This window comes from Schistocerca cancellata, chromosome 1 (assembly GCF_023864275.1).
Source record: "Schistocerca cancellata isolate TAMUIC-IGC-003103 chromosome 1, iqSchCanc2.1, whole genome shotgun sequence".
NCBI lineage: Eukaryota > Metazoa > Arthropoda > Insecta > Orthoptera > Acrididae > Schistocerca > Schistocerca cancellata.
Window position 1 is genome coordinate 878255725 of NC_064626.1, and position 22367 is coordinate 878278091.

General features: G+C 38.2%; 1 protein-coding gene across 1 annotated transcript in view; it reads right to left on the minus strand.

The window, feature by feature from the left end:
* Positions 1–6198: 6198 nt before the first annotated feature.
* LOC126190385 (cytochrome P450 6k1-like) overlaps positions 6199–22367 on the minus strand; it is a 173869-nt gene continuing 157700 nt past the window's right edge. The window contains exon 9 of the mRNA XM_049931018.1: positions 6199–6467. Coding sequence (XP_049786975.1) covers positions 6277–6467 — 191 coding nt within the window. The 3' untranslated portion in view covers positions 6199–6276. The remainder of the gene's footprint in view (positions 6468–22367) is intronic.

The following is a 22367-nucleotide window of genomic DNA, read 5'->3' on the forward strand; positions in this document are numbered from 1 at the left end:
ACTCAGTTTATTGACCATCTCACAGACTGTTGCACAATTGTAACATGAAGTGTGTTTACATACCCAAGAGCCCTCATGAGGCATGTGTTATGAGAAATCGATTGAGAAGTTGTCAGGTGGCTACACACACACACACACACACACACACACACACACACACACACACACACTCTCTCTCTCTCTCTCTCTTATTTCCCATCCATAGATGTATCTACATCTACATTTATACTCTGCAAGCCACCTAACGGTGTGTGGCGGAGGGCACTTTATGTGCCACTGTCATTACCTCCCTTTCCTGTTCCAGTCGCGTATGGTTCGCGGGAAGAACGACTGTCTGAAAGCCTCCGTGCGCGCTCTAATCTCTCTAATTTTACATTCGTGATCTGCTCGGGAGGTATAAGTAGGGGGAAGCAATATAGTCGATACCTCACCCAGAAACGCACCCTCTTGAAACCTGGACAGCAAGCTACACCGTGATGCAGAGCGCCTCTCTTGCAGAGTCTGCCACTTGAGTTTGTTAAACATCTCCGTAACGCTATCACGGTTACCAAATAACCCTGTGACGAAACGCGCTGCTCTTCTTTGGATCTTCTCTATCTCCTCCGTCAACCCGATCTGGTACGGATCCCACACTGATGAGCAATACTCAAGTATAGGTCGAACGAGTGTTTTGTAAGCCACCTCCTTTGTTGATGGACTACATTTTCTAAGGACTCTCCCAATGAATCTCAACCTGGTACCCGCCTTACCAACAATTCATTTTATATGATCATTCCACACGCATACTCCCAGATATTTTACAGAAGTAACTGCTACCAGTGTTTGTTCCGCTATCATATAATCGTACAATAAAGGATCCTTCTTTCTATGTATTCGCAATACATTACATTTGTCTATGTTAAGGGTCAGTTGCCACTCCCTGCACCAAGTGCGTATCTGCTTCAGATCTTCCTGCATTTCGCTACAATTTTCTAATGCTGCAACTTCTCTGTATACTACAGCATCATCCGCGAAAAGCCGCATGGCACTTCCGACACTATCTAATTACTGACTACGAGTTCTACAAAAATACATACTCTTGTAACTTTCTTGATGAACTCTTTGACAGTGGTGACCATCGCTCCTTTAATAGCACTGTGATTGCTAATCCCTGTCCCTTTGCCTTTGATGTTGTCAAAAAGATCTACTCTGTCTGTAACCATGTTGTCCAAAATATTTGTCTTGCCAGTCTCATTTACAGTTAAATGCAGTTGCCTATTTAGGCATTGTTTTAATGACTGTTCAACTGATGTGTCAGACTCTACTGGACAGCAAAAACATCAGATTGTTAACCTTACTTCATAATTGCCAATTGCTTGCCTATGAGTCCACCACTGAATTCATTTTGGAGCGTGGCAGACATAGTGTTTGTCATGTTTATTTACTTTCCACTTAATTTCAACGAACTCGAGCCCCAGTGTTATGTGAAGGTGATGTTTGTTGGAGGACTGGTTCTCCACCCTCCTGAGGTACAAGCTGACTGCATATTTAGTTTGTTCTCCTCTAGGGATGGTATTTCTGAAGAAAAGCTGCTACAAAACTAACTTTCAACCTGCTTACAACTAGCACTGCTTTTTTCCCCCTCTGTAGCTGCCCGTCCGCTAATGAAAGAGTTTGTAAATTGAACAGCAGAGACAGTGCCACTGGCACAGGGGCATCCAAGCTGCAAATCTGTATTTCCAAGAACATAACAAAGTCATAGTTAATACGCTGTAATCGACATTGTAATGTATGCTACTGTATAAAGACAAGTTACTTTTTAAAGTAGTTACCAAAAATCCCAAAAAGTTCTTGACTAATTTACTTCTAATTTTTACATGATACTCTAATAAATGTTTGGATGGACATAGACTACATATTTTTTAATATGTGTTCTATATAGAGGAGAAACGTTGTTACCAAAATCTCAAAGTTCTTGACTGGTTTTCTTAAAATATTTACATGATGCTCTAATAAACATTTGAATGAACATAAGCTATATATTTTTTTAATTTATAAATATAGATATGTAATATACAGGGTGTTTGTTTTAACTGAAGACATTGAAACATCTCGAAAACTACTCATTGGATAAAAAAAAAAGTTTTAATTTGAATTTGTTTGGCTCATAGATGGACAATTGATGATACCACACGTACGTGGGTGGTGGAGACAACTTTGAAATATTCAGTGGGAACTCCCATTTTTAATTGCACATTACAATTATATGGCAAAATCCACATACGTTTTGTCTGAAATATTTGCTTCATTCGCCACAGTTGGTACTGTAATAGGAGGAATAGCAGTGGGTGTATAATCATAATTTACGACATTCTAGTCAATGGCCCTTGAATATCCAGAGGCAAGTGGGACCCCACCTCCATGCTGCGAGGGTAGGACAGGCCAGTATTTCATAATTTCTAACTGGAAACCCAATTTGCAACGTTATAGTCCTTCGACATATCACACAGGGAACTATTCAATATGCCACTGTGGCAGAGGCTTGAAGTGAATGCTACTCTACTTTTCCAATTACAGTAGGAGTTCAGTCATAGTACTGCCAACTTCAATACATGTAATGATACGGTTTTAAAATGACCGAACATAGGACGGAAGCATATGTGTGGTAATGTCAGCACAGGAGTTTCTGATGTGGTCGACCATTTCTTCACGGCCTGTTGGCACTTGCTGCAGCACCTTATCTTTTAAATATCCTCACAGAAAGAAACCCAGCGTCTTCAAATCTGGTGATGTAGTAGGCCAATTAATAGGGCCACCTCTGCCGATTTACCATCCAGTGTAAACACGGTCTAATACATCCCATGCTTCAATTGGGTAATGTGCTGGGCAACCGTCATGCTGAAAGCACATACATCGTCGAACATCCAGGACAACATCCTGTAGTAGTTCCTGTTCCAAAAAGCTTTCTTTGTTTGTGTCCATTCAATGTGCCATCAATAAAATATGGACCAATGACTTTGTTCCCCATAATATCACAGCATACATTAACCAACCAAGGGCACTGATGGTCAACTTGCCGTAACCAGTGGGGATTGTCTACACTCCAGTAATGCACGTTATCCCTTTTAACAGTACCATGGTTTGTGAATGTAGACTCATCGGAAGACAGTTCTTTGGCAAAGAATGTGGGAGTCACTTGAATTTGTTGATGCGCCCAGTCAACTGGTTATGTAAATCAGTGCCCTTGAGTTCTTGATGCTATGACATGTGGCACGGACGATACTTACGAAGATGCAGTATTGTGACAATACACCTACGGACATACCAGAATCTTGGTATAATTTTGAGATGCTTATCTGTGGGTTGTGGTGTGCTGCCATTAGTTCAGCTATTTCATTAGTTTCTTCTGTAACATGTTTGCTTCGTTTCCCCTTTGCTGGTCTGTACACTGCCAACAGACACAAAGGTGTTCACAACCATGAAAAATAACAAACGAGAGTGGGCTTTCTCTGGAAAATGCTTGGAATGCAAGGCAATAGCAGCCTCAGCAGCTCTCCTAAATTCTCCATAAATCAGGATCATATTAATTTTTTCTTCTGTGGTTGCAACATTCATCATCCACTTGCACATCTATCCTCCAAATGGTAAGTAGATGTACAGGCAATAAACACTGTGCAACTATTGCAATGTTTAGAGCCACTATCTGTTCTATATCTGCATGATACGTGAGCTCATTTCACAGTGTACTTCCTGCTATAATATGTCGAAGTTCGTTATACAGCCACCGTAGCACATCGAGTAGTCCGCTCTTCTATATATCAGAGGAATATAGCATTGTGAACGGGCTGTCCAATTAGAAGTTATGAAATACTGGCCTGTCCTATCCTCACAGCATGAATGGTTCAAATGGCTCTGAGCACTGTGGGACTCAACATCTGTGGTCATAAGTCCCCTAGAACTTAGAACTACTTAAACCTAACTAACCTAAGGACATCACACACATCCATGCCCAAGGCAGGATTCGAACCTGTGACCGTAGCGGTCACGTGGCTCCAGACTGAAGTGCCTTTAACCGCACAGCCACACCGGCCGGCCACAGCATGAAGATGGGGTCCCACATGACATTGGATATCATGGGCCATTGAGTAGAATGTCATAAATTACAACTGTATACTCATATCTGTTCGTCCAATTACAATGCCATCTCTGACAAAATGAAGAAAATGCTTCATGCAAAATGTGTGTAGATTTTGCTGTAGAATTGTAAACTGCAATAAAAGAATGGGGGCTCCCATCAAATATTTCAAAGCTGCCCCCTGCCACCCAAGCATGGAGGGGTTGATGGGTTGAGTTAGGTGCTTCTGGATGTCCACCTTCAAGGCAAATTGGAATTATAACTTTTTTATCCAGTATGTAGTTTTCAAGATATTTCAATGTCTTCAGTTAAAATGAACATCCTGTATAAAGGGGAAATATAATTAGCAACAATCTTAAAAAATTCTTGAGCAATTTCCTTCAGATTTCTACATGGTACTCTAATAAACGTTGTGACAGAAACAGTGTATATGTGCAATTCATTTTTCTTGTTGCAACAAGTTTTGAGTATGAAAGGAGAGCATTTAAACCATTAGAAAAATATTTATCGCATATTTATTCTTTCTCCTTATATATAAATATAAACAAGTATTGTATATACAACTATCTGTGGTTTTGTTTCTTTTCCTTGCAGTTAGTTTTAACTGAAAAGATGGACATTTTATTTATGGATCTTTGGCATATGGTTAGAATACTACTGTGGAATCTGAATCATCTGAAACTATGTCATCGTACCCATTCGCAGATGAAAACTATAGTACATGAAATACTATCACTGAAGCTGTTATCCTTGCAGATCCCGTAGCCAGAGATGTCTTTCATACTCCTTATACCAATAATCCCAACTGATTTACTCTTTCACTAAAAGCAATTTCAATTTCGAAGGTAATAATTATAAACAAGACTCACTGTCAGAGTGAAGTGGGAAAAATAGATGTATACAGAGGGAGGGGGAGGAAATGGATATGGAGAGGGCCAACAACCAGATGGTCAGAGAAAGGGGGAGGAGGAGGAGGTGATGGACAGAGAGAGGGGAAGGAATAGGAGATAGACACACACAGGGAGGAGGAGATGGATAGAGGGAGGGCAGGATAACAAGGTTACAACATACATGCGATTCAAATACATATTTAGCAATTGTGAAGTGTTGCCAGGTTCACTAGTCCCTGTATCTACTGCAGTCACATGCCAAGTGAGTTTACAGTTTTTTCACCCAGGGCCAGCTTTATGACGCAGAGTGAGATATGGTTGTATACTCAGTGACAATTTTCCATTAATTTCTATGTGACGTGCTGAATGCTGGTAACCATATAGTGTAATAGCAGAAAAAAATGCATCGCCTATGTATATAAATTTGAACTGAAATGTTCATTTGAAACTTGTTTAATAATGTAATTGGTTTCAAACGTTCGAACTGTTTTGCAATATCTGCATCCATAATTAAAATTTGTACAAAGTAAGTCAGTCCAAATTTATTTTATGGAATTACTGTCTCAATGGTCAAGCTAAGTAACACTAACTATTGTGCTGATGCTTGTGGTTCTAATGCTGTTTTCATTACTAGGCAATTGGGAAAACCAGGATGGCATGTAATTTCTAATCACCAGATCATGCAACATTGTCCTGCCTGACATCTCAGTCCACATGGTTTTAGTTCGTAATAAAATCTTTTCGTAGACTGAGCAACTCGACTGCAAGATTCAGCATAAAGTTTGAAAACTGCAATCAGGAAATATCTCATCTTTACCAATTTATTCTTATTACAACCAACATGATTGTGTTCCACTCACCACAGTCTGATGCGAGGTAGAGGGTAAGGGAGATACTCTGTTAAAACTGAAAACGATTTTCAGATGTAGAGAAAACAGTCTGAAGTAGGTTATGGTTATGTAGATGAAAGGATTCAGTTATGGGGGGGATAAGCAATGTAACAAGTGAAGAAAAGTGCTAAACATTTAAGGATTTGCTAGAAGCCCTAGAATTTAGAGGGACTAGATGTCCAGAAAACATTGTGGTAGGTAACAGGATTTTTACTAAGGAAAGCATTTAATTTTTATCTCCCTTTTCACAACCTGACCAGTCAACTAACAGAGTGAGTTAGTAGTTAGTGAGAATACTTTTCAATATCGGTAAATGGTATTTATTGCCAGATAAGTAACAAATGAGTACATTTGCAAGTGGCTGATAGCATCTTCGACAATGTCAGACAGAGCGTGCTAGCTCCACCAGTGGATCATTCCGGAACCTGAGTGGCACACCACCCACGGTCGAGGCGACAATGCCGCGGGTTGCCATTGGGAGTGGCACTGGTGTATCTGCTGCCACAGACACCTCAAACTGTGACAGCACGTGTGCAACACCAGCCTTCGCTGACATCAGCCCGAATCGCATTCCTGTAACACAAACACTCAGTGACTAAAAGTATTTCAACATCAGTCTCGAACACTGTCATGGTTGCTTGTGGTTCCACCCTTAGTCTAAGGAATCACTACCCTATACATGTAATGTAGAGTCCATTCTCTAGGCCATCCATCACACTATCATTTTGTTTCATATTGTAGAAAACATTTTAATGGGACAATCAACTGTGCAGATATGAAATAAAATGATCACATATATATTTTTATGGCTGTTTCTTAGATATGGTCTCTACTGTGCACAGCTTATGATGTGTGCTGGTAAAGGAGCTACATAAAATGACTGATGAGCTGTCTGTATTAAAATTCTTAAAAGATATGCACTCCACCTTGTCTTCTGCATCTGTCTAAGATCCCTAGCTCACAACATGTTCCAGCTCATCCAGTCCTCTCACCTTTTATTCCCATAGCATCTTTGAACCCCACACATAAGATGGAAAATCCAATCTTGGAACACCATATCCTATCCTTTTACTTCCAATACAGCTACCCTGCAGCATCATATGCTTGTCATTGCCTCCATGTACATCTGTGCCTTGCCATCCTCTCCCAATGGAAGTTCAACCAACTCCCACCTCCCAAAACATGATATCCTTCACATCAACTGTAATCAACACAACTACCTACTGTTATCTTAGATTATCTGTCATTTCTCCTGCTACCATTTACCCCCTCAACCCATCCAAAAAGTACCTTCACAGGATCTCTTATGGCTCACTAAGCACACCATTGTAGCAATCATCCTTTCTATTGTAAATATGATCATTTTCATTGAACATTGCCAAGTCTATTAATTATTGTACAAATACTCTTTCCATGAAGTTATTAAAAATTCACCATGTGATCTTATTTTAAATAATAAACAAGTGCTTCATGTATACTTTTAAAAAAAATTATTACTTTTTTTTTCAATTTGTTGGGACAGGACCATCACAGCCTTCTTTTTTACTGGTGTTTCATGAAGTGTTTGTTAACAAATATATCACAGTTGCAGTATGTATGTTTGGAAACTAGTTTTGGACCGAGTGGTTCATTCTGAAGTCTGACATATTGAGGGTGCAGTATCACTAAGTGTTAACACTGGGGATAAAACTGAATTAATTTTCTTTTTGATTTCTTCGTATATGCTTGCTCATAGCATCTGCCTTTGTGCAGAACCCAGAGTTTCATAGTAATGTGGATTGCAATTAATGCTTTCAGCCATGCAGAGAAGTAACATGAAGAACATGATATGCAATTGAAATAACCTGCTTCTCCAGAAGACCTTCATATGCATTATTTGTTAATGGAAGAAAGTGTTACATGAAGTACAAAATATGTGGCAGAATAAAACTCATAAAAGTGTGAAAGAAAATCTATTTGAAAGGCTTAGAACTGCTTGAAAGAGATCTATGGCACTGGGCACTCTATCACACGTGCTATGATAATAACAGATTTCCAGGATTACGAAGTTTACCTCAACTAAACATGTAGAGGAGATTCACTAACAGGTAATACGTTAAAATTCATAGCTGTCATGAAGACGAAGCTTCTTGTTATCCCCTAAAAGCTGTGTATAAAGCCAATCAATCAGGTTTCGTGCAAACCGCCCTTTATAATTTTGAGCTAAACAAAGACTATAGCAGTAGTGCCCAAACTGGGGGCAATACGAAATTTTCTTAGGGGTAAAAACTAAATGACTCAATTCTGTTTCAGTCACAAAACTGAATTAATTTCAAAAGATCATTACTATTATCACAATTTTGTAAGACTCTAATACTGATTATTTAAGTCCCCAATAATTACTTTTCTGAGTTGTTAGCATTAATACGATGGTAGTTACAGGTTCGTCACATAGTCCACCCACTACACATATATGTTGTGCTTTGTCCTGTAGATTGCTGATGATACATGAGAGATATATATGTAAGAAACACTAAATATCTCAAGAAAATGGGAGAGAGAACGAGTCACTCTCTCTCAGTTCTCCATATTCAAGAGTGCAATGTAATGTTGATTTTATACCCTAGACATCATTTTTGTGAGACAACGGGAAGTCATCAGCATGAGCAGGCATTGATGAGAGCATGTACGTTGTTAATGCATGTGGGATCTTTATGGCGGCTCTCCTTCGAATACTATCTTCTGGATTTGAGAACAAGCAAGCAGTTTGGTTATTTAACAGTACATCTTGCAGTGGGCATTTGGGGCTTGAAAGCCATGTGCAGCTATTAGGGACAAGAACATCTCAAAGCACTTACCGGGTATAGAATGATGGGCCCAAGAATATCTTACACCGGTGTGCACACAATGCATTCAGTCGAAGAGGCAGAAAAACTGCCTACCTGTTTGGCGCCTCTTGCCACAGCAGAAGCAGAGATGAGAGGGAAATCTAGGTCGCCTGGCCAATGCATTACAACAGTGTTGTAAACACCCTTTGTGAGCAGGGATGGTGGCCATAAAAATTCAATTAGAAGGAATGCAACTTTGATGGTGGCTCTGAAATGACCTATGTTGGGACACAAATGTACTTCTCTTAGTTTAGCCGGAACTCCTGGTCAAGCATGCAGTAATGCTTGGACCGTCCAGATAATGATCTCCATTAATTTTAGAGCTAAACAGAAATTCAAAACACGCGGCCCAAAGTGGCTGTGGGGAAAAAAACAAGACGGAACCAAGACATCCCCTCCTCTCTGCATAGGAATTTGCGAGTCAGGGGTTGGCTGCTTCTTATGAAAAGAGAAGGATTAGGATTGGAGAGGAGTAGAGCAGACTTGTTAAAGGGGAGACATGGAGCTTGTGGAATCCTGTGACAGGCACAAAACCCTTGAGGGGCAGTTGCAGGAGTGCTTTTGTGGAATTTAATGATGTTTGATGGAAAGTGAGAAGAGGAAAAACAGGGTTTTCTGGCTCGAACTCCAGTCTGCAGAGGATTCTGGTCCTGAGTTTTCTTTTGAGTGGGTTGCACTTGGGTCACTTCTCCTTTACTGGGGAGCCTGTGGTGAGGACTTAGCTGTACCGACATTTTAGACCTCAGTCATCTCGGACAACTCGCTGTGTCGAGGGCAATCTTATTTGCTGCAGGTCTGCCATCTTAACATTTGATCTCATTGTGTGCACTGCCGTACTGGTCCATGGTATGACCGGCAAACGGAAGTGTCACATGTTGGAATCTGTCAAGATTTCAGACTTCAACTAGTGAGTAATTGCGTTCCGTCTAACAGATAGCCAGACGCGATTTTTGCATGTTTTGTGTCCACAATGGTGAATTACAGGTGCTGCAAATTGCTGTTCTGCAGAAACTTTAATCACGACCGTCACCTGAGACAGCGCCACACATCGAGGAAAGGGGTATTGTATCGCTGCTCCAGCTTGTAGGGCAAACAGGATCACAGTCTTGCCACTTGTTCTCAGCTGCACCAGCATAGTATATCTTTTGTGTAGAATAGATCCAGCAACATCTATTCAGCGTTAGATAATTTCAGATTGCATTGTCCAAGTTTTGAGCCAGAGTAAATAGTTCAATCAGGAAAACCTAAGACTTTTCCAACCAGCTGCCACCTAGAGAAGTGTGAGCGGTTTGTGGCATATTCGTACTGCCATCAGTTCATGTTTATTTGTCATCACACTTAACATGTATTTTTCGTCCTATTTTTAATCAACAAACTTGTGCCATAACTTTTATAAAGGATCAATCCTGTGTTTGTATATTAATCACCCATCAACAAGTGACTAAAATAATGACAGGGCCACCATTTCATTAGTATCATTACAGCATTCAAGTTCATTTAGATTCTGGTAAATGTGATAACTTCTAATGCAGGCGACCAACAACAAACACAGTCAGAGGGCAAAATCAGTTTAGCAGATGCATGCGCCAGGCAGTCAAGTGGAAGGTTTACTGGTTAAAGCGTTTGCTGTCAGGGCGTAAACTCGTAGTCGCCTTCCAAAACTTGCCGCAAGTCCAGTGCAGTCGTGCAAATGTCTTCTCCAAGTTGCAGATAGTAGCTGCATTAGTCCAGAAATTACTTTGAAACAGATAAATGAATTAACTGACAGCACAACACAGCAATAACTACATAAGGGCTACTATAATTCTGTAACAATATTATTATTACTATTAGTGGCTTTGGTAAGACACAAAGCATTTACAGCTTGTAGTCTTCCAATTTCTGCAATTTCGGAAGTAAGGAGTGCGATCAAGTGATTCACGAACAGTACGTATGGTGTTGCAGTGTGTAGATCAAGCAAGTGCCGCAATGGAGAGGAGTAACGGGAGGGAAGTATGTTTTGTAACAAGTGCCTACAATCACTGTGGATAGTTATCTCCCTTTTTTGAGAAGGAGTTGTGAGTAGCACTTGCGATGCACCACAAATTCCTTCACCATTCATTTTAACACACACACACAAAAACAAACAAACTTGATGTCATTCATCTTTCATCATTTTAAATATAAAAGTATTCCAAGCAAAGTCTTCCATTCTACAGTTTAGTTAGGCGGTAAAGTTACTGATAGTGTGGGGAGGGGGAGGAGAGATAATGTCTAATTGCACTCAGGTTAATGGTCTAAGAAAAATTGGGAATCACTGAAAGAGTCACTTCTGCAGTTGATGAATGCTATGACACATTAGTTTACAATAATACCAGTTTCCACAGCTTTATCTCTGTCTTCAGGAACATCGAGGCAAATTAAGACCAAAATTTTTTAAAAAAGTTACTATTTATTTGCATAAGTCTTGTAAACGATGCAGCAAAATCTGGAATAATGCGAGGGAATAATTTCCAGGGTTACAATCCGAAACATCTTACCATTTTCAGAGAATAATTCGTTGGGCTCTTGGTCTGCTCTCACCGACACCTATGTCTTTAGAAGGACGAAGAGAGAACTGTTTATATAATTTTCGTTGTACCCTGAACTAATACTGTGATTTAGCCTCTTGATAAAAAAAAAAAAGCAGTGTAAAGCAGTATTCAGAATAGCCGGACAATATAATTTCCGATAGCTTTTTGTGGTTTCAGCTTTATAAGCGGAACACTGTTGTTAAACATCAGTCATTTCTGTATTGTCGGTTTGCATCACCGCGTTTTACGAATTTGCTAAAGTTTGCCTGGTACGCAACACAGTAAGCAGAACAATGGCCATGACCATTTCTTACTCTATTCTAGTCCTGTCTAAATAAAACTAGTTATTACTGTGAAGTGTCTGAAAGCATTAATTTTTCTTTTATCAGATGTGCCAAGTGTAAGGAAAATGCATGTTTTCGTCATCCAATAGACATTTCGCATTTTTGTGACGATTACAGGGAATAAACGGGGAACGTTTTGACATTTAGAGAAATATATCAGTATACTGTTCAGAAACTATAATAAGAATTGTGTTACAGGAATTATTCTAAAATATTTAATTTCAATAAATTAGTCCCGACTGATGGAAGTCTCCTGTAATGTGACATCATACATCGCTTCGATTTTCTTCTCTCTGCTAGTAACTTGTGTCACGTCTGTCAAACCGATGTAAATAATTTATCTCAGGAAAGAATAGACGTATCAAGTTGAAATTTATGTCACATACTAACGACGACAGTCCCCCGACAGTGTAAAAACTTGAAGCTTCTAAGTCACTGCAATCAAAAGATGTAAAGATACGGCCATTTATGTCACATATTTTGACACACTCAAACTCACTCATTAAAACCTGTACGGTGCTTCCCGTTGACCAAGAATCACGATATTCGGAAGGAAGTAAGATTTCACAGAACAAGTACAGGAAAAGATCTGAGAATTGTTAAGCTGTAATTATGTCACACGACAAAAATAATTTTTTAGTCATTCACGAAAGTCTTGGGAATTCCTGGGTCCGATATCCTTCCAGTATCGGCACCAATAACAGGCAAAAATAGTACATTCTCGATATAGGGTGGATGAACTATGTATATTCAAAATGTGTGAAACCCTCGGTGCGCGACTCCTATTCACACTTATCCGGAATTTTTTCTTAATATTAAACCGATGCAAAATTTTAAATGTTTTTTGTCTCAAAAGTGATTATTTTTTGCTGCCAGCTCGTCCACATTGCGAGGAGTTCAAAAAACAATATGAATAAATCTCCAACGTCAAACTCCCTTGAAGATGGCTGCCTGGTTGTCAGCCGAAATATCGCGGCATGATGTCAATGTCACCTGGCTTGTAACCTCCCCCTCACTTATCGACCTTAATGACAGTGAAAAATTAAACCGAGTGTACCTAATGGAAATTTGGGGAAAGCAATCGTCACTGAAGTTAATCTGTCGGTAAAGAGGGAGGAAAGGGTTACATCTAAATGAAAGGAAAAATGCAAATGAAACTGCTGGAAATTAATTTTGAAAAGGGGTAAAGTTAATAAAGAAAGTAAATGTGCGGCCGTTACGTTAACAATTAACTAGCGGTAATTAGATATTTGAGGGAATTCACGGTCGCCAGTCCTATGGACAATTACAACAGTAAATGAAAAATAAATGTTATTACACATATAATTAGTACTAGAAGCGTGGCAACTGAAGGTTGACACGTGTAGTGTGAAAACTGAAAGTTTGTCAGAAGTAATAAATTTCGCTACACTCTGACTTAATTTAGCAAAAGAATTAATAAAACCGGAAAATTGAAAGTTAATTTAGTGACTGAAGTTAATAGCGAGCTTTCTTTCTGAAGCACATCGAAATTCAGTAAAATACGGTTAGTCTTGGACTACTTCAACAATCATTTCAAAAGCTACTTGAATCTACGCAATTTAGAAATAAGAGATTTAACTTTGAACTTGAATTAAATGATTCTGAACAATTAACAATAGTAAAATTTAGTACGTACCAAGCTGAGCTGCAGTCACAGGTAAGCTAAAATATGGTAACAAAACTCGCACTCTTAATTTGTGCTTGTGTAATCTAAATATTGTAGCCAGCTATGAATACCTTAACTGAACTTTGAAATTAAAGCAGTGAAATCGAATGACGCTGGCGTTTGAATTTCAACGACGCTCTGGTTCATTCCGGGAAAGGAAGGGACCCTGCTTGGTAATGCAATTGGGACAATGAGCAACAAAGGTTCATGCTAAGTTGCTGTAATTTTGTGATGCAACAATTTTATAAGTTTGAAAAGCTGAGGTCTGCCATACAGTTCTAAAACTTTACGTGCTTCCAGTCTTCCTTGTTGGTTGATTGAAGGTTTGAAGCCGTCGATCGAGGAGGTGGCGACAGTCACTCATTGTCGGCGTTGCTGTTGCAGAAGCTGGATGTTGGCGCGCCTTCTTCTCGACACGGTCACCAGGCGAAACGGGCTCTTGATGAGCGCCAGCTAATGCTTCCCGTCCGCGACACCGTGTCAGAAACTATCATAGCAAGTCGAGCGCAATTACATGCTGCCCAACCCCGAAAGCGCGGCAACTCGCGGGAGCTTCACACAACACACCTGCTCCACTGCACCACCCCAGCCAGACTCCCCTCTGCCCGCGCTCCACGACAGGCGTCTAAAGCTAGCGAAACGAGGGATGCTCAACTACCGTACCTACCGATAGATGGCTCTACCAGCTGATCACTATCGTCTGTCTTGCCCGCCACATTTGAATTTGCCAAGAAGTTTCTCTCGGTCTGTACGGTGTATAAGGAATTAAGGATTATCGAAATGGTGATTTCTTGTTCTGCTTTCAATTGTACGAAGCGATTGAGTAAGGAAAGTGACTTACCATTTCACAGGTAACAGGACTACCGATACAATACAACAATACAGACTTAGTGCGTTTGCTAATTCGATGTTTTTGAACAGGTTTCCTCTAAAGCACCCAGAGCTGCTAAAGAAGTGGATTACTTCCGTGACGCGGAAAGATTTTAAACCAACGCCTTGCAGTTTTCTTTGTGGAAACCTTTTCCGACAAGATGATTACGTAGTGAGCCCTGGAACGTGGAAGAAACGTCTCAGACCCGAAGCAGTGCCATCAGTTTTTGACTTTCCGACACATTTGATGCCGCCAAATAAACAGCCACGACGACATGTTAGGATTTTGAGTGACAACGATGCTTCTCCATTTGAGGTAGCTAATTAATTTCCTTGCTATGTGTGTGCTTTTGACTTTTGTGAATTTATTTCGTACGGACACAAATGGGCTACATAGGTCTAAGTAATGTTGTAATACAGTTCCATATTTTTGGTTTTAGCTTTCTGTCCTGGAATCCGTGCTTGATTTGCCCTCTGCAGAAGCTAGTGATTGCGTGGAGAATGTTGTCAATGAGAATTCTTCCGTGGAAAGCATGTCCCATTTATCCAATGCAGAAGCTGCGAATTGTGTCAAAAACGTTAGTATAAGGATGTTTTCACACCCCCAAAATTTTCTTATAATATTTTTTCATCAAGCCTTGAGTTATTTCAATTATATATAACGAAATTATTTCTTTATTTCAGAGTGCAGTTGCTTCTCAAGTAATTGATTGTGGTATACAGTCGAAAGTAGAAATGGAAGACAAGGCGAACGAAACTTGCAATTTTTTCTCAGACATTGTTCACGAATTAAAACGTAAACTGAAGTGTGTCCGAGAAAAACTTCGAAGAAGAGAGAAGAAAGTGTTTTCCATGGATGAAATCATAAGTTCATTGAAGGAGAAGGGGCATCTTCCTGAGAAGTTACATAACTTCCTCAATCATCAGAAAGGAACACAAGTGGAATTAGTGTGCAATTTAGTGGACAAAACTCTCTCGTCAAAGGGTAATAGATACACAACAAATGTGAAAATGTTTGCGATGACTGTGTACTTTTATTCACCAGCAGCATATGAATACCTGCAAAAATTAATGCCTCTGACCCATAAATCATTGATTTCCAAATGGGTGGCAAGTGTCGACTGTGAAACTGGCTTCTTAAAAGATGTTTTTAAGTATGTTGATTTGAACCCAATTGTAAGGGACCAGTTCAGAGATTCATGTCTAATTGTAGACAGTGTGGCAATTAGGAAGCAAGTAGTTTGGAACCAAGGAACTAAGCAATACACAGGTTTTTTAGAGTTTGGTGGGGAAGTGCCTCAGTCAAAAGAAGTAATAGAGGCATCTGAGGCTCTGGTTTTCATGCTTGTCTCTATTAAAGGCAAATTTATATGCCCGATTGCATATTTCTTTATCAACAGTGTACAGGCAAATAATCAGGCCACACTGATAAAATCCGCTTTAGATAGGCTGCATAGTTCTGGCATTAGGGTTTGGTGTGTTACATGTGATGGCTGCAAGGTAAATATGAGCACTTTACGTACACTTGGCTGTACTTGAAATTTTTCCAAGGGTGATTTTAAAAGCTACAATGTTTATTGTATCTTGGACATGTCATATGATTAAGTTTGCCAGAAATGCTCTAGCAGAAGTATCTGCTATTGAGTCTCCAACTGGTATTATTAGATGGCATTTCATTGAGCAATTGAACAAGGTACAACAAGAAGAAGGTATGACATTTGCCAACAAACTGTCAGGACAACATATAAGTTATGTAAATATAAAAATGAATGTTTCATTATCTCCACAGACTTTGAGTTCTAGTGTGGAAGATAGTATAGTGTTTTTGAGGAGGGCTGGTGATCCAAATATTAAAGGAAGTGAAGCAACAGTAGAATTTTTGTATAATATTGATAGGATTTTTGATATTCTGAACTCCAGAAATCCATTAGGTAAAGGGTATAAGAGCCCCCTGAGACTTGACAACAAATCTTATTGGCTTGGTATTTAAAATAAAATAAAAAAATGGTTCAAATGGCTCTGAGCACTATGGGACTTAACATCTATGGTCATCAGTCCCCTAGAACTACTTAAACCTAACTAGCCTAAGGACATCACACAACACCCAGTCAACACGTTGGTATTTTCAGACACACTGAAAATTATATCAAAAGCTTAAAAATTATTGGTGTTCCATTGCTGCTCCACGCAAGAAATACTTTTGCTTTTGGGCTAATTTTCAATATGCAATCAGTAAGGCACATAGCTCTGACAAGTATGCTTCATGTTGAATCTCCTTTGAAGTATTTGCTAACATATAAACTGTCACAAGACCACATAGAGCTTTTTTTCCCCTGGATTCAGTCCAGATGTGGTTGGAACAACAATCCAAATGCATACCAGTTCAAATGTGCCATGAGAAAGTTGCTCTTGGGTAACAGTGTCACTGCAATGAATGGGAATTGCTCAAATTTTAATGTGTGTTGTTTGCCACCTGTTTATGATTTTCATGCAAGAAAGAATGTAGTAGAAAGTGATGAAAGTGCTGCAGAAAATGAAGTAGAGGAGTGGTGTGCACTTCTTGATGATAAGATTAAGTTCTCATTTCACAAGTAAAACATACTCTATTATATTGCAGGGTATGTGTCTTTGTGCCTTTCGAGGCAGATCACATGCAAAGACTGTCTTCACATACTGAAGCCACCAGTAGTTAAATTTGCATTAGAATGTGATTCTCTCTATGGTTTTCCCAATATGGCCAATAAAAATGCATTTATAAATTTTGTTAACCGGGGAAAACTGGTTAAAACAAGTGACTGCGTGTACTCTGTTGTAGAATACTCAGAAACTGTTTCAGATGTTTGTGATTGCTGGGGATATGGGACAGAAATATATACAGGCCAAGATTTTGCATTGTGTTAAAAATAAATTTGTAGATTACCCATTTCCTGCTCTTGGTCATGATTACCATTATGAAATTAGGATTGAGGACTTACATCAGACTCAACTTGTTTGTAAGATTGCATCCCTATACTCCTGCATATGCTTAAAAACATGTGGAAAAAAAGCCTGCTGAGAAAATTTTAAACAACAAATCAAGTATAAGGCAGAAGTTAAATAAACTCATATTGTTTAATCATGTATTGTGCTCAAATTGGAAAAATTATGTAACGGGACATTCTATGCAGATGGGTGTGACACTTTGACAGATTTTTTAAAACTATTTTGTTAATAGAGTTGTTGTTGTGTAATCATGAACATCAAAAGATGAATCACATTGAAGTAAAATTAAGTCTTTACATCCTGTGTAGATATTGTAAAAAAATTATAATTGTTTATTATATAAGCTTATTTTAAGATGTTTGGTGTTACAAAATACGCACTTGCATTAAAAATGTGTGAGTTGTGTGAAATTAATGAAAAAAAAAATGTTCTGAGACTTATTCGACAGATGGCTTTCAGTGTAAGAAAATATTTCTCTCAATAATTATGTTAACTTGAATTTTTCACTTTAAGAAAACAGTTTTAATCACAGGATGGGTGTGATCTAATGGAGTATGCAATGGCCCTATGTTTCAAACAGTAATGTTTGTGGATACTCTGCAACATAAGAGCAATAAAATTGTTACTCTGTTAATTCTTGTTTTAATACTTCCTATAATGAACACAATGTTCCAGTTGATCATAAGCATTCTTATTACTTTATAACCATTCTAGAATAAAGGGGCCTGAGTCAGGTAAAACCTAATTTTCTGAATTTTGTCTTTATTTTGCAAGGATGTCTTTCTATTATATTTTCCTGTGTTGAGGGGGGGGGGGGGGGGGGGGAGAGAATGCAAATAATCGTATAGAATTATCTTTCTAGCACTACAAAGTACAGAATACAGTGACTACAGGTACACGTGGAAATCTAGGAAATTTCAGTATTCATGTTACATGCCTAATTTTCATCAACATTTACTTAATTATACGGTTACACTTTTTGCTGATTTGATCTGTGTACTACATGTTAAAAAGATTTTGTTTGGTCATAGTAATAAAAGCATTTCATTTTGTTAGTTCATATGTCCCATACGGAACTGAAATTATCAAGTTATGATGACAAAGGAAGAAAATAACATTAAGGAATCTTACTTCACAGCAATTATGTAACAATGGTTACACTTTTTGTTAGTTAACTTTAACATAAGCCATTTAGTTTTCCATTAAGAGTGAAAGCAGTTGCACGAGTCACGTAAAGAACAAAGTTTCCCATAGGGAACTAAAGTATTTTACATTTGTGTTATTGCAGACCCAAAGTATTGTGATCTTCATATTTCTCTTTAAAAAAATTTGTAACTCAAATTCACAGACATTTTGGAATCTGTACATACATGTGTGTAGCAAGGTACTTTTCATGTGCCATGTGGAACCTTTAATTTTCTGGTTTAAATATAGTTTATTTCATGAATTACCTTTAATACCAGCACTGTCTGAATGCATTATTTACCATTTAGACGAAGAAATATTAGTGTACAGAATAACAAACCTCATGAAAAATGCGAGAGATTGTTCTGTACAGAACTTGGAATGGCTCTTTATCAATAATAGGTAAAAACGAAGGCTTCTATTAAATGTTCAAATAAACCACTCAGTACCTCTTAATTCACCATAGAGCTGATACAGTAATAAAACAATTTACTTTTTTCAGAATTTCTGCTAAATATTAAAAGCGTGAAGACCTATTCAATTAGTATTTGCTTTACCAATAACCTGTAGTACAAGCACACGTATAAGCAGATAATTATGGGAGTCAAGAGTTATGTTAAAATTAAAGATACTGACTGTTATTACTTGCTCACAAAGCATTGTAGTTGCTGTACAGTTTATGATGTATGTGGTGTACCCAATGTGATTCCTGGAGGACATAATATTCTGTTATGCTATGGGAGTGCACTGGTACCACACCTATTGAAAGTACGTTTTGCTGTGGAATAGTTGTATCAGATGTCTGTACCAGAAAACAAATCTCCACTGTGACACCCTCATGTTCTTGGTATGCTATTAGCTATTATTACAGGAATACTCTTCACATGGAGGAGGAAGCATAGTGAGATTTTCTTTTTCATCATTTCCAACATTGTACGCAACTTTCTTGCACTTTTATGTTATCACATTTTTCCCTTGATAATCGAAAAGGGAGAGGGGAAAAAAAAATTTAAGCGAGCTTTCATAAAAACTGAAAACTCTACTTGCGTCAGTTGTTATTTTCAAAATGTTACTCTCTATCCAAATACTGTTATATTTCTTCAAACCAATTTTGAATTTCTCAGGTTATTACATATTATTTACTGTACATTGTCCACCAATACTTCTGTTGTTACCAGATAGTTTGTAATGTGGCACTACCTTTGTGCTAGTGTACTTTTGCAGATAAGAAAATCGACTGGATTAGAATGTCCTGTCAGTATAGGACAAATTCAGACAATATGGAACTTTTTACACTAAATTTGCAATATAATGTCACCCTTGTCTCACACAGATTGTAGCAGCCATTGGGGTGCCTGTCTGGCCAGCTTCTGCAGCTTTCACTTTCAGGTTTGGTTTTTGCTTGGGCCGTATACTGACAACCAGTCATTCTAGTGATTGACACCATGTCAAAGACTGGAACCAAGATTCACAGAAATAGAATTCTATGGTTGTAATTCAAAGTGTAATTAATTTTGCTCACTGACATGTTTTGAATTCAATTTTAAAATTGTTTGGGTGTCAGACTGGAAAATTACAGTTTTAAGACACCCCAACCTTAAAATTAACAGCTGTGATCGAGGTTATTTTCAACAAGTTTCTTCACTTCCCACATCATCATGGATCAGTCAAATATAATATTATTACTAGACTTAACTTCCAAATGATACAAGTCATGCATTTAAGAGGAACCTTAACGTTGGGCATTGTGTTTGTCTCATTTATATGTATTTCTTGTTTCGTATCAAAGACTGAAGCACTGTTAAAAACTGGTGCTTCTACCATATCACTCAGTTTAAATACACCGTGTCATGTACAGGCGTTAATAAAATCATGGCATTTAAATTACTGATCAAACAGAGAGCCAAATTCGTAAGTGCATGTTGCAATTACAATGTCAGCATATATGCAGATCGGTAATGCATCACTTCAGATAAGAAAAAAAATAACGATTTTTTCCGTTCATACGTAATACTTTAATAGTTCAGCTGTAATTTCTGTTGTCAGTAAAGATACCCCTAATCAAACGATGCCAACTTTTTTTCCAAGAGACGTCTTCACTGTTGTCCACACTTGATTTTCCAAATTATACCAGTAGTTAAAGGCTTCGGCAAGAAAGGTAATTTGTTGACCTCCATTGAATCTTAAATAGTGTTTTAAAACGGGCAAATAAGTAAAGCTCTCATAAAATAGTAATCAATTTATAGGTCAGCTTGTCAAACTTTCAAAACACACTCGAATTTAGGAATTTCATAGCTGAACTGTCACCGTTTTTTCTCGCTAGATTAGAAACACTTCATTATGTTGATGTGTAGATATCTAGAACATCCAATATAAAATACTTATGAGTGCGCAGAACGAAAAACATTTTCATCCGTGTTTTGACACTTTGTTTTTTGCCAAATCCAGATATGGCAGACACTCAATGAATACGATCTCTTGCCGGCACGCGCTACAGCCATCTATCGGTAGGTCCGGTAGTTGAGCATGCCTCATTTCGCTAGCTTTAGGCGCCTGTGCGCTCCACGCGACAGAGTAAACACACACGACCTATCGATGTATTCGTTCGATAGCATAGTTTTCCCTAGGCCAGACCCAGCGTAAAAATACAAATAATATTTACAAAAAAAACCAATTATACATCGACATAAATGCATAAATATATACAAATAGTAAAACAATTACAATATACAAAGACACAGAAATGTTATATCTTCAGGTAACAAAATAATGAAAAAAAATTGCAGTGCAATAGATGGAAATAGGAGGATATGCATTTCCGGCGTTACACGTGTCCCACATTGTCTGAGGATGTTCGTGTAACCTAAACAGACTCAGAAAATGTCCCAAAAAAGAAACAGCGGAAATGCATATGCTCGAAACATCAAGTAAATTTAGCATTCGTTTAATTAACCATAAATCAATTTTTAGACCATAATAATTGAGTGAAGACACTCCTAATCTTAATCCACTCTGTTATCTTACACAAAAGAAAACAGGTTGACAACATATTAAAATTCATAGAAAACGGTTTAGCTATTCTAAAATCATCAAAATTCCTAACAGTATCAAGAAATGGAATTATATTTACAAAATTAACCAGAGTACATGGTCACAAAAAACAGGTGTATTAAAATACGCAAATTAACAATTAATTACATAGAATACACATGTTATATAACCTTTTCATAATTAATATTCTCGTCATGAGAGTCCACTTAACGCTAAACAAGAAAATAATATACAGCAGATCGACAAAAAACATAAATATTGACAACAGAATTCTTTCACATAGGCTGTCCGGGAAGAAAAACAACTCCGCCTTCCGTACCCGCAAGTACAAAGAATGCCGACAGCGGCACAAGAGCCGACAGCGGCTCCGCCTCGCCAATATTGTTGCGCCTGCCTGTGCGGCACGCTTGATCTCACTCGCCCTTGTAACGGCATTTCCAGAACGTCCGTTTCACTGAATTCTTCCGGGAAAACTCACTCCCGAGTAACCTCAAGGAGTCCATTAACACTATCACAGTGGATAACTCAACACTGTCCATCATCACACGCATGTACTAGCCTGAAACTTAAAACAGCGTCTAAGTACATCGGCAATGACTATTAAAACAAACATTCATGAAATCTTACAGCTAGTTACAAAATCATATTTACGTTGCTTCATCTACTGTGACTCAGCTGAAAACTTAAACTAGCAGCTTGGATTTTTCAACTGACAAATAATCACTCTCTCTTAAATCATTTAGTAAAATTAATTACTTATTAATTACAACTTCTTTATTGTCCTCTTGGTCAGGCAAAAGCATGGCAATCTAGCAAGTCGTTTAAATCTTACACTCTATATTTACATACTGTACAAATTACCCTTCTGTGGTATTAATCAATCCTAGGTTGGTACAATTTCAAGTCTACAATGTTCCGTATACCTAATAGTTTTC